This window comes from Muscardinus avellanarius, assembly GCF_963383645.1.
Source record: "Muscardinus avellanarius genome assembly, chromosome: 3".
In the NCBI taxonomy this organism is placed as follows: domain Eukaryota; kingdom Metazoa; phylum Chordata; class Mammalia; order Rodentia; family Gliridae; genus Muscardinus; species Muscardinus avellanarius.
The window spans coordinates 66,259,633-66,274,170 of NC_137788.1; the positions used below are offsets into that span (position 1 = coordinate 66,259,633).

General features: G+C 34.6%; 1 protein-coding gene across 1 annotated transcript in view; it reads left to right on the forward strand.

Annotated features, from left to right (window-relative positions):
- MSH4 (mutS homolog 4) overlaps window positions 1-14,538 on the forward strand; it is a gene marked incomplete at both ends in the record, with an annotated part of 63,877 nt that overhangs the window by 3,753 nt on the left and 45,586 nt on the right. The window contains 5 exon segments of the mRNA XM_080690372.1: window positions 550-726; window positions 3,875-4,035; window positions 6,229-6,339; window positions 10,122-10,237; window positions 12,071-12,244. Of these exon segments, the coding sequence (XP_080546498.1) occupies window positions 550-726; window positions 3,875-4,035; window positions 6,229-6,339; window positions 10,122-10,237; window positions 12,071-12,244 (739 nt within the window).

The following is a 14,538-nucleotide window of genomic DNA, read 5'->3' on the forward strand; positions in this document are numbered from 1 at the left end:
AAAAAAAAGAATTGTCATGGAAATTAAAGGATTTATGAGAAAAGAACCCTAATTTTGTTTTACTTAAACTTTGATGATTTGGGACACCGTGCAAGCCTGTTTATGTGTATTGATTTGGTTTTTATGAAAATACTGGAAATAAGGAAAATAGGTTAAGTACCTAAAAAGGAACCGAAGTCGAATTTGAAATTTGAATTTTATTTTTATATTATTTGCATGTGAAGAGAGGATTTCAATCAGGAAGTCAATGGAAGGAAAGAGGTCTACTAATTACTATACAACTTAGATATATCTGGTGTATTTGAAGATTAGAAGGTGATTTATGATTTTAATTAAGAGTAGCCTAAGAGAACTTGTGGAAGCAAAAGTCATTTTAGCATAAGATTATTTATACATAGTGTCATTGAATTGCCATAATTTGTTATATTTAAAAATTATTATCAACATGAAGCTTTATAGAAAGTGGATATGATAAAGGTATATATTAATATACCATTGCATGATTCTATTCTTTATGAATTATACTTAATTTTTCAAATTTAGATTCAGACTTCGGAAACAAGAGATCTTATGCCGCAAACACAATTGCATCAAATTTTACTTTCGGTACAAGCTCATCTTCTGCACAAGATACTAATCATCCTCAGATACTTAAAACTCCATTGTCTGCTGGTAATCCTCAGAGATCAGGTTATAAAAGTTGGACACCACACATAGGATATTCAGGTAAAATGAGTGAAAGATTAATCTTGACAATGTTTGGAAACTTAGAGTTCTGTAAATTATAAATTAGGGTGGTTAAGTTTATTTAAAGTTATCTATGACTTATATGGGTTATTGAAAGATAAGTATGTCAATTGACCCCTATTTATAATTTCAAGGTAGGTTAATAAAGCTACACAGTTTAGGATTATTACTATTATTATTAATTTCTGCATTACTGGGGATTGAACCCTGGGGCATTCTACCTCTGAACTATACCCCTAACCCTATTTTTTATTCTTTATTTTGAAACAAGGTCTCACTAAGTTGTAGAAGGCCTCATTAATTATTTGTGGCTGGCCAGAAACCTCTGATCTTCCTGTCTAAGCCTCCCAAATATTGGGATTACAAGTGTATACCACTAGGCTTGGTTTATGCTATGTAATTATAACTCAGTAAAATTTTGGGGAGGCTCCCTGATACTTTTTGTTTTTACATTATTTACAAAAAGTAAAGAGAAATATCTTTCTTATATAACATTTATTTAAATCTGAAAGTTGGTCCTCATAATATTGGGGTTTTTTGTTTTTGTTTGTTTTTTTGTGATCATTAGAATATAAAAAATTAGAAAAGAAGGAATCTAGATCAGAATGGAAAAGGAGGGAGTAAAAAGAAATTATATTAAAGGGAATAAAAATCATTTTTTGTTTTGTTTTTCTCTTTTCTTTGGTGGTACTTGGGTTCCTGGAAGCCCTTCTACCTCTGGGATATACTCCCAGACCCATTTTATATTTTTAATTGGAAACAGGGTCCCTTAAGCCAGTGAGGCTGGCTTCAAACCTGCGTGATCCTCCTGTCTCTGCCTCCCAAGCGAGGGAATTACAAGCGTGCGCCACCATGCCCGGCCCATTTTGTTTTTCTGAAAATAAAATTTTAGATAGTTTTAGTATGATTTTTAAAAACTATGAATGGGTTATTTTTATTTTTATTGGTGCATTATAGTCTCACATAATAATGTAAATCATGTTGAGAATGGCATGCATGCACACAGTACTTGATGTCCCCCTTCCCCTTTTTCCTCCCTTCTAATACCAAGTGTCCAGATTGACAATGGTATATTCACATGAACACACATAGTTGATGGTACTATTTCTGTTAATGCACCTCAGTCTTACTCCTCCCCTCCCCTTCCTGCCTGGCTCCATTGAGGTTTCTCCTTCTTTATCTGGAGTCCTTCTGGAATCCCAAATACTCCCTAGCTCCAGCATTTTAGAGAAAACATATGACCCTTAACTCTCTATGCTTGGCTAATCTCATTTAACATGAGGTTCTCTTGGTCTTTCTATCTTCTTGCAAATTATATAATTTTGTTCTTTTTTGCTGTGTAGAATTCAGTTGTGTGTATTTTCTCATAAATTTGTAATCCATTTATCTGTTGATGGATACCTAGGTTGGTTCCATAGTTTGGCTATTGTGAATTGTGCTGCTATGAGCATGGGTATGCATATATTACTGTAGTTCTCTGATTTCAACTGCTTTGGAAAGATACCCAGTAGTGGTATAGCCAAATCATGTAGTAGATCTATTTCTAGTTTTCTAAAGAATCTCCACACTGATCGCCATAGCGGCTGAACTAGTTTGCACTCCCACCAACAGTATAGAAGTTTCAATAGTTATATGACCTGTATTCTTTGTGCAATGTATAAAGAATAATATGCACAATGCATAAAATATATACTTCCATTTGATCCATTTGATCCTTTCAGTCAGCTCTTGAATAAGACAGGATAGTTATTATATTTTGTGATTTATGATCATTTATGATGAAATAGTCTGTCCAAATTCATATCACTTTTGAATTGTAGACTAAGGTAAATGATCTGGGTTATTTTTATTTATTTTTTATTTTTTTATTTTTATGATACTGGGGTTTCTGGAAGTCCTTCTACCTCTGGGCTACACTCCCAGATGTACTTTATATTATTTTTATTTGGAAATGGTCTCTTAAGCCAGCACGGCTGGCTTCGAACCTGTGCGATCCTTCTGTCTCCACCTCCCAAGCATGGGGATTACAGGCGTGCGCCACCATACCCGGCATGATCTGTTTTTTTTTTTTTAATCCCAAATTCAATATTCCTTTTATGGTTCTATTGCAAAAAACAAAACAAAACAAAACAAAACAAAAAAAAACAAAAACCAGTGTGTCTCAATCAAAATTTTTACTGCTGCAATTCAAATCAACTGATTACACAACTTAGAGGAAGGAAGATTTATTTGCTCACAGTTCTTTGGAGATTTTGTGGATTAGTCCTTGTCAAGCCAGGGCTATGGAGCTAAGAGTGTGGTGGTGGGAAGCAGAGAGGAAGAGAGCAAGGGCTGGAAGCAAGAGATCAAACAGGGATTCAGAGATTAAGAAGCATAATCCCTAAGGTCACACCTCCAGGAACCCACCTACTTAGGTTACTACCCAGAAAATCCATTACAGTGAATTTATCTACTGATGAGATCACAGCCCTCACAAATTAACTCTGAACATTAATACATGAGCTCTTCAGGAGACATCCTATATCCAATCAAAATACAATATGAAATTTATCCTAAATATGAAGCTAAGTTTTTACAAATGACTTTGAGAATTAAGATTTTTATTTGGTTTGGATGACATAGTTATTTTTATTAGAAAAGATAATTTCCTTGGATATTATTTTTTAATTTATACTTTTTATAGTGTATTATAATTATATATCATAGTAGAGTTCAATTTGATACAACCTTGAGTATTAAAATAGCTAGGTTTGGGACTTTGAGGTCTTAAGTGAAGGTACTAGAAATTATTATTAATAATGTTCATCATTTAAAAGTTAACATACTGAGCCGGGTGTGGTGGCGCATGCCTGTAATCTCTGCGCTTGGGAGGCTGAGACAGGAGGATCGCACAGGTTCGAAGTCAGCCCCAGCTACTTAGTGAGGCTCTCAACAACTTAGTGAGACCCTGTTTCCAAATAAAGCATAAAATGGGTCTGGGAGTATAGCCAGAAGTAGAAGGCCTCTGAGTTCTACCGCCAGTACCACCAAAAATAAATAAATAAATAAATAAATAAATAAATAAATAAATAAATAAATAAAAGTTAACATACTTAATAATGTTCTTTATTTACAAAATTTTCAACAGCAACATCCTCTTCTGCAGTTTCCTCATACTCCCCATCAGTTATTGTAGCTGTGGTAGAAGGGAGAGGACTTGCCAGAGGTGAAATAGGAATGGCAAGTATTGACTTAAAAAGCCCACAGATTATATTATCACAGTTTGCCGACAATACAACTTATGCAAAAGTAAGTATTAATAATCCTAGAAAATGGTTGATTCAGCATTCAGGATGCAGATCTCCAAGTTAGTGCTTTTCTAATTAGTTTCTTACATATACTTTTATTGGTGCATTGTAGTCTCATGGCATAATGTAATTTATATTGGCATTGACATATATGCACACAGTACTTGGTGGTTTCTCCCTTTCCCCTCTTCTTCCCATTCCCCCCTCATTCTATTTTTTTTTAACTTTTTATTGGTGCTCTGTAGTCATACTTCTTAATGGAGTACAAGATAGTGGAGGCATACATGCACACATCACCCAATTAGCCTTTACCTAATTCCCATCCCATTCCACCCCCTATCCTCCTTCTTATATTTGGCTTAGTGATTGACTTCGATATGTTTGTTAATGAACATCATGAACATTAGAGCATTTCCTTCTTACCACCTCCCATCCCCTCAGGTCACCTTCTTTGTTCATCTATAGTATGTCCTTCTTCATCTAGAATTCTACCTATGATCCATTTTCTCCCTAGCTTTCACCTATTAGGGAGAGAATCCGATTTCTGTGACTGACTAATATAACTTAGCATAATGTTCTCCAGTTCCACCCATTTCCCTGTAAATGGTGTAATTTTGTTTTCCTTTATGGCTGAGTAAAATTTCATTTTTTACATATCCCATATTTTTGTAATTCATTCATCTGTTGATGGACATCTTGGCTGGTTCCATAGTTTGGCAATTGTGAATGGTGCAGCTATGAACATAGATACACATGCATTAGTTTGGTAGTTTGGTCTCCATTCTTTTGGGTAGATACCCAGAAGTGGTATTTCTGGATCATATGGTATGTTCATTCCCATTCTTCTGATGATCCTCCATACAGTTTTCCAAAGTGGTTGCACTAATTTGCAATCCCACCAACAGTGTATTAGAGTTCCTATTTCTCAACATCCTTGCCAGCATTTGTTGTTGTTTGTGTTTTGAATGATTGCCATCCTAATTGGAGTTAGGTGAAACCTCAGAGTAGTATTGATTTGCATCCCTCTGATTACTAATGATGTTAAGCATTTTTTCATGCATTTATTGGCCATTTTCAATTTCTTCTTTTGTGAAGTGTCTTTTAAGTTCCCTTGTCCATTTTTTGATTGGGTTATTTTTTCTTAGTACTGAGTTTCTTTATTTCTCTGTATAGTCTAGATATTAGTCCTCTATCGGAGGAATAGGTGGCAAAAATCTCCCATTCTGTTGGTTCTTGGTTGAGGTTCTTGATAGTTTCCTTTGCTGTACAGAAGCTCTTCAGTTTAAGGCAATCTCACATATTGATCTGCTTTTAGTTTCTTATGCCTTTGGGATCTTGTTGAGAAAGTTTTTACCTGTGCCTGTGTGTTGCAGTGTTGGACCTATATCCTCTTCAGGGAGCCTCTGTGAAACAGGTTCTATTATTGTGGGGTTGTGGGAGCTCATTCCTTCCTTTTTATTCCTTCTTCTCATGATTTCAGAAGTTTGTATCTGTTGATTTTGGCAGACTTCTCTCAGTCTCTAGGTGTCAACTGGTATATCCAAGGGCAAGTTCTGTTGTATTCAACAGTGAAGGTTGAGTGAGGAGGGAAGTGAAGTCATAAATGGAGGAATAGGGTAAAGCCACAAACAGGATCAAATAGAATGAGAGTATGAGTTCGGTAAGGTAGGCTATAGTAGAGATTAGAGATAGTGAATATTTTGTAGTATTCTAGTAACCAATGTAGAGTTTTTAGTTTATTTGTATTAATTGGATTTAATACAAGACAAAGAAGAAAAAAGAAGAGAGAAAAAAGGGGAAAAAAGAAAAGAGATGAAGAGAAGAGAGTAGGTATATACAGGGGAAGAAGCTTGGGAGAAGGGTTGGGAATAGAACAATCAAACAGGCATACACACACAAACAAACAAACAAACAAAACAAAAACAAAATAATGCAACCATACAAATATATGAATAGTCAGCAGACCATACCCAGCTTATGGTAATATTCTATATTTGTGTTTGTATAAGGATATATATATTTAATATATTGCCTTTAGAAATATGCTTAAATTTAAATATGTAATTAGAACCATTATAATTTTGCTATCTATAAGTTAATTTTAAGTACTTAGTTCTTAGAAAAATATGAAACTCTTGATTTTAGAGTCAACCTAAGTTTACATTTAAGAACTATTTTATTCCAAAAATTTTAGGTAATAACTAAACTCAAAATTTTATCACCTTTGGAAATAATAATGTCAAATACTGCTTGTGTTGTGGGGAATTCAACCAAGTTGTTTACTCTGATCACAGAAAATTTCAAGGTAAATAATTTTTATTCTCACAAATAACATTCAACTGTTTAAAATTCATTTTATACTATTATAAAGAGCAAAAATTTGAGTAACTATGTTTAGAATCCCAAGTAGTCAATAAATGCAAATTCTAATCTAAGGGACTACCAAAACAGTTAATAAAAATAGTAGAGAATACACTTGTTCACTTTGACACCCTTGATTTACTTTAAGCGAAATAAAGTATATTTTAGGTAAGAAGACCTTTCTCGGAGGTTTCTCTTTTAAGAAAACATCATTTTTCTTAGGTGTAGCTTCCTGGAAACTAGTTACTGTGCTTTCAGACCAGTTGAAACTGAAGGTCTCATCTCTTTAGAGGACGAGGCCTTAGCAGGGCTTTTTTTTTTCTGTAGGCAGAAGAACTTGGTCTGTGTTTCAGAATTGTTTCAGCTTCTCCCGGTAGCATGTATTGCCATACAATTAACCTGTTACTCTAGCCTCCAACTATGGACTAACATGTAAATGCTGTGGAACCTATAGTAAAAATGCTTTGCTCCTCACTCAGGACCTTGCTACCATACAGTTATCTTTTCCCTCTACTAAATCTCCCGTTTTGTAGAATGAGGATGTGGTTCCAAGGAAAGTACGCAGCATTGTACTTGAAATGAATCCTGAGGAGTGCAAATTATTTTAGAATATTTAATTTTCTGTTATGTTTTGAACCTTACCTTAACACATCTGGAACCAATCTGAGATTTAGAGTTCAATGAGTTTCTTTTTTTTCTTTTCTTTCTTAGCACATTCAGCATCTGTCACCATATAGAATTGTTTGTGGTACTCTTAGAGAGCCTATGTAACTTAGTTGTTTTTGACTCTTAGCCAAAAATGGTCTCTATTCTAAATCTTTTCTCTCTATTTTAAACATTTCTTTACCTGTTCTCTTTCACTTTTTCATTATCCTAATTTATTCCTTTCCAACTTTTGTTGTTGTTGTTCTGATTAGATTTTCTAAGTCTCAATAGCAGGAATTCTTAAGAGCTTAAGCAAAAATGATTGGCTTATCTAATTGGAAAGTCAGTGGTTGGATAGATCCTATTCCTGCTGTCAAACATAGACAAATCTGGCACTAGTTAAAATGATAAGGACAGATTTTTAACCAGAAATATACTATTGCAATAGGAAAAAGAGTGCAGTGCAAGCTGAACTCAACTTCACTTTGTATAGAGGCAGCTGCATTTTTTAAAGAAAGAATGAGGGACAAGGGAGAGGGATGAGCAGAGGCTCAGTAGAGTCAGGGAAATGAAAAATTTTAGGGAGCAGGAAAGTGGGGTTGGTCCATGTGAAACTACCTGAGTACGTTAACTGATAGTTAATTGAAGTTAGGCTTTTTCCCTCATGAAGAAAATGGATATAGGGACTCTATCTTTAGGTGTTCGCTGAAATAAGCATTAAATTTTTTTTTGTCTTGAGTTTTCTTAGGCTGGCACTTTTAGAAAGACTAGCATTATCCTAGGGATGTGTACTTGAGTTTTTTCTTTCTTTTTTTCTTTTTTTTTTTTGTGGGTTGGGTGATGGAATCCAGGGCATTTGACCTCCAAGCTACACCCCATGCCCTATTTTTTATTCTTTATTTTGAAACTGGGTCTCACTGAGTTGCAAAGGGCCTCACTAAGTAGCTGAGGATGTCTACGAACCGTGGTCCCCCTATCTCAGCCTCCCAAATGCTGGGATTACAAGCGTGCGCCACCACACCTGGCTTACTTGAGCAATTTCTAACAGTATTTCAAGTATTTATTGAACTAAGTATTTATTTCAGTACTTAGTTCAAGTATATATAGGCCAGGGTTAAGGCCTAGTTGAGAATAGAGATCAGAAGAGCCTGGCTAGAGTTTGATCAAGGAAGGAGCAAATCTTTGCCACTGTCTTCAGCTCCAATCTCTTTTCTACTGAGGTTACCTCTGTGAAGTCTAGGAAGATGAATCCTGATGACTGCAGGTTAATGTCATCTCAGCTTAGCCAAACCAGAAGAGAAAAACTTCTTTCCTCAGGTGTCCAGATTTGAATTTCAAGGAAGATGCTGGCTGGTCCCACTTTGTTCATTTTCTCATTTAGACTAATCACTGTTTTTGGAGATAGACATTATGATTGATTTCTCCTAGATCATGTGCCTTTTTGCTTTAAATACATAGTACTGTAATTGACAGGCTTACCAGAATCACATGGAATGTGAAGTAGATAGGACCTCCAAAAGCAAATGAAATATATTCAGTATATTCAAGATGGCAGCATAGCATAGTGCTTAAGAATGGAGGAGCCAAACTCTGCTAGTTTCAAATCCTGACTCTCAGTGAACTTATGCAGGTTACTCAACCTCTTTAAGCTTCAGTTTTTTTCTTCAGTAAATTAGGGACAATATAGTACCTATTCCTAGAGAATTGATATTTTATATAAGGTTACATTTGGAAAAATTCCTGAATGGAGTGAGGGAGCAAGTCATAGAAGTGCCTGAGGTAAAAAAAATTACTTGCAGAGGGAAAATCAGTATTATTATCATCACTATTGTTATGATTACTACACTTACCATAAAAGACTTTCATTAAATCAGAAGCAATATGAAATGGAAGGAACATGAACTTCATAGTTAAAGTAATTTAACTTTGAATTGTACATTAGAAAAGTTATTTGACTTTTCAGAATTTTACAGGGAAATTGAAATCCATAAGATTTATATTATAGGGTTATTGTGAACATTAAATGAGATACCTTTAAAACAATCTTGGCATATGCATTCCCTGCCTGTTCATGATTTCTTCTTCAGTCCTAGCAGCTCTTTCTCAGCCCATTATTATTATAATACTTTTCTTATCTGTTACTTTTTTTCATTACTAAGTAAACCTTTGCTGTACATTTTTATGCTTTTTAACTTTTGCTCTTTTAAAAGTCCCATTATTTTGTTCTCTTCATTCTAAGTAAATTAAATTTTACCTCATATAAATAACATTTCATAATTCAGTAGGTAGATTTAGAGTTTTTATCTTCTCAATTAGCATATTATAAGAGTATACCATTTCTCAATTATGGTAGTTGGAAAATTGAGTGTAAAACCTGTCTTATGTTGTTGCTTTATAATAAAATTACTGGAAAGCAGAGATTTTTCATGTTCTTATTTATATTTCTTTGAGGGGATGCTAGAGATTGAACCTAATGCTTTGTGCATGCTAAACAGGAATTCTACTACTGACACCCCAGCCCTATATTTTATTATCATACCTAATATATTTAGTTAAATTTTATGAAAGTAATATCTAGTAAGAGCTACATTATATTATACTTATAGAATATAATGAGCTATATTATAATCTACATAGCAAGAAATTTAACTATTATTTTCTTAATAATTAAGAAAACTTTTAATTTCAATATGGTAAACATTAAAAATAAACTTTATAGCTAGGCATAGTGATGCATGATTGTAATCCAAGCATTTGGAAGGCTGAGACAGGAGGGTCACAATTTGAGAACAGCCTCATGTACTTAGTGAGGCCCTTTGCAACTCAGTGAGACTCTGTTTCAAAATAAAGGAAAAAAAATAGGGCTGGGGGGTGTACTTGGAGGTAGAATGCTCCTGGGTTCTATCCCCAGTACCACAAAATAAATAAATAAATAAATAAATAAATAAATAAATAAATAATAAAAATAAAAGTAAACTTTATACAATATTTAAGAAAATACCAAATAAGTGTTTAAGAAAGCAGTTTTGAGCAAGTGCATGGTGTTTAACATTTTATTTTGAAATTAAAACTTCTTTTCAGAATGTTAATTTCACAACTATTCAAAGGAAATACTTCAATGAAACTAAAGGATTAGAGTACATTGAACAGTTTTGCACAGCAGAATTCAGTACTGTCCTAATGGAGGTTCAGTCCAAGTAAGTTATGACTTGAGGAAAGTAGTAAATCTCCAATATGAGTTCCACAGGGACAGGGACTTTTGTCTGTTTTGTTCTCCACATTATCTCTACCATCTAGTAAATTGCCTGGCTCATAATATATATTCAATACTTACTGATGTAGTAAAATAGTAAAGTTTGTGTACAAGGCATATGTTACTCATTTAAGTTATATGGAATCTCTTCAAATTAGTCATAATCTAATGTCCTAATGCTTGTTGATCACTGTACTTTGGAGTGAAAAACTAAAGAAGCTATAGTTAACATGAGGACTCAGAAGTGAAATGAAGTTGAAGCTGTTATTTCATACCTTTACTGCTAAAAAAGATACATCATGAGACAGAGATACTTATGGAGCAGAAAATTCTTAGAATATATTCTGGATATTAGCCCTCTATCAGAGGGATAGCGGGTAAAGATCTTCTCCCATTTTGTAGGCTTTCTTTTTAGATTTTGGAAAAACAAATAACCCAATCAGGAAATGAACAACTGAATTTAATATACTTCACGAAAGAAGAGATACAAATGGCCAATAGATACATGAAAAAATGTTCAACATCATTAGCAATCAGGGAGATGCAAATCAAAACTACACTGAGATTCCATCTAACCCCAATCAGAATAGCAATCTTCAAGAAGTCAAATAACAATAAATGTTGGCAAGGATGTGGGGAAATAAGAACGCTTCTACATTATTGGTGGGAGTGCAAACTAGTTCAGTCATTATGGAGATCAGTGTGGACATTCCTTATAAAACTGGGAATGGATCCACCATACAATATGCTATACCATTACTGGGTATCTTTCCAAAGGGGTTGAAACCTGGAAACTGCAGTAATATATGCGTACCCATGTTCATAGCAGCATAATTCACAATAGCCAAACTATGGAACAAATCTAAGTGTCCATCAACAGATGGATTACAAAATTATGGGAAATACACAAAATGGAATTCTACTCAGCAATAAAGAAGAACAAAATTGCATCATTTGTAAGAAAAGATGGAAAGACCTGGAGAACCTCATGTTAAGTGAGATTAGCCAAGAACAAAAAGTTAAGGGTCATATGTTTTCTCTAATATACATGAGCTAGGGAGTGATTGGGATACCAGAGAGACTCCAGATAATGGAGAAGATCCTCAGTGGAGCCAGAGAAGAATGGTAGGGGAGGAAGAAGACTGAGGTTCATTAATGGAAATAGTACCATCAAATATGTGTATACATGTGAATGTACCATTGTCCATTTGGACACTTGGTATTGGAAGGGAGGGAAATGGGTTGGGAGGGCACCAAATGTTGTGTGAATGTATGCCATTGTCAACATGATTTATATTATGATATGAGAGTATAATGTACCAATTAAAAAATTCTTAGAATATGATACATGGATACTTTTTTGAACCAGTTATATCACCTGTTTATTCACACAATCATGCTGTTTGTTTTCACCAAGATCATAATATACATTGCTATACACTGGGACCTCTTGACTACAAAATTTCAGGCTTTTCCAACATTATTTCAGTATATAAAAAAATTGACACAAATTACCATTGAATGTTGTCTTCTAACAAGTAATTTATTGGAGTCCAATAACAGACTTCACAAATTCTGTTTTTATTCAGTCTTTATGGATTAGAGGCTATTTACTTAGTTTTCAAAAATCATGCATATTCATTATTCCTTTTGCCTTTGACTTAAGAAATGTAAATATATCGTTTTGCTAATATTAAGATGAAACAATGTTTCCTTCTATAGAAATACTTTTACTTTCATTCTAAAGACATATCTTTTGTCATTGGTCACCTTACAGGTATTACTGTCTTGCAGCTGTTGCAGCTTTATTAAAATATGTTGAATTTATTCAAAATTCAGTTTATGCACCAAAATCGCTAAAGATTTGTTTCCAGGGTAGTGAACAGACAGCCATGATAGATTCATCATCAGCTCAAAACCTTGAATTGTTAATTAACAACCAAGACTGTAGGTAAGATTATCCCACTTTTCTTATAAAATATCGCAGCATATTTATGTAACATTTTTTATATGAAAAATTAAAAGTTCTTTCAACTGTTTGGAGAAATGTTGAGTAAACATATTTTTAATCATTATACATTATTGCTAAGATACTCAGATATTTTACAAAAGTCAGATTTAAAAAAGATATTTGTAGTTGGGCATGGTGGCATATATCTGTTAAATCCCGGTACTTGAGGGACTGAGACAAGGGCATTGCATGTTTGAGGCCAGCCTGTGCAATTTAGTGAGGCCCTTGACAACTCAGTGATACTCTGTTTTTGGTTTTGTTGTTGTTTGTTTGTTTGTTTGCTTTTGCAGTTCTGGGGATTGAACTCAGGGGCATTCTACCTCCGAGCTACATCCCTTGACCTATTTTTAAAAATCTTTATTTTGAAATAGGATCTCACTAAGTTGTGCAAGGCCTCACTAAATTGCTGAGGCTGGCTGTGAACCTATGACTCTTCTGTCTCAGCCTTCCAAGTACAGGGATTACAAGCATGTACCACCATGCTTGGCTGAGACCCTGTTTCAAAATACTAAAAAAAAAAAAAAAACAGGGCTGAGGGTATACTTCAGAGGTAGAATACCCCTGGGTTCAATCCCTAGTATCAAACAAAAAGATATTTGTATTAAACAATGAAAAACAAACAAAATACCAATTACAAACTGGATAAAGGACCTTAATAGATATTTCTTCAAAGAAGATAAGCAAATGACCAAGATAAGCAAATTTCCTTAAGTATAAGAAAAGATGCTTGACATCACTAGTCATCAGGAAAATGCAAATTAGAATCACAGTGAGACTCATTAGGATATGAGTTAAAATTACTCTGTCATTGATATTTTTATCCTTCCTTATGTTACTATGGCATAGAAAGTCAATGACCAAGACTCATAATTATTATAAGATGTTTTACATTAAGTTTTATCTTGTCATTTTTCGTACTTCACTATCATTATCAAAACATTGCTTGAGTTCCTGTTATATATTAGGGATGCACATGCTTAAAAGATAGAATATATGACTTCTAGGAGTCTATATAATAGTTGAAAGGGAGAAATTAAGAAGTATTATGCAGACTTGAACCAAAGAATCTTAAGTTAAAAGATTAATATCTTACCTACTGAACTATCTGAATAGCTCTAATGCTTTGATGAGCTTGTCACCTATTAAACCCTTAATTTTTTTTTTTTTTTGGGTCTGGGGATGGAACCCAGAGGCATTCAACCTCCAAGCTACAGCCCCTGCCTTAATTTTTATTCTTTATTTTGAAACCTGGTCTCACTGAGTTGCAGAAGGCCTCACTAAGTAGCTGAGGCTGTCTGCGAACCGTGATCCTTCCGTCTCAGCCTCCCAAATGCTGGGATTACAAGCGTGCGCCACTACGCCTGGCCCATTAATGGTTTATATGTGCTGGTCACTTTATTTGTTCTTGAATAAATCAAGTCCTCAAAAGGCTAAACAAATTGTGTATAAGAGATTCTCTGGCCAGTTGATTTGAAATGTTATGTAAAAATTTGTTTAAATTGGAATGTTCAATGTCTAGTCATCTAAAGACTAAAAACTTGAGTCATTCTTGTATCCTCTACTCTTGTACCTTAGATTCATTCCATCTGTAAATGCGCTTGACTCAGCATTTACTATATACCAATTTTGGATAACTTCTTACCATTTCAGACTAATCCCCTAATCTAGGCCTCTGTCACCTTTAGGCTTCAGTTCATGAAAGCAGAAATCATGTCAGTTGTGTGTACATAGTGTTTAGTATAGAGACTCTGTGTGTGTGTGTGTGTGTGTGTGTGTGTGTGTGTGTGTGTATGGTGCTGGGATTGAACTACTCAGGGGCATACTTCCCCTGAGCTGCACTCCCAGCCCTACTTTATTTTTTATTTTGAAACGGGGTGCCACTAAGTTGCAGAGGACCTAAATTGCTGAGGCTATCTGTAAACTTGTGATCCTCCTGTCTCAGCCTCCCAAGTACTGGGATTCAAAGCCTGTGCCATCATGCTGGGCTAGTTTAGAGTTTTTTTTTTTTTTTTTTTTTTTTGTGGTACTGGGGTTCCTGGAAGTCCTTCTACCTCCGGGCTATACTCCCAGACCTATTTTATTTTTGGAAACAGGGTCTCTTAAGCCAGCAGGGCTGGCTTTGAACCCCTGCAATCCTCCTGTCTCTGCCTCCCAAGCGCGGGGAATTACAAGCATGCGCCACCATGCCTAGCTAATTTAGAGTTTTGAATACTGTAAGGACTCATTTAACATTT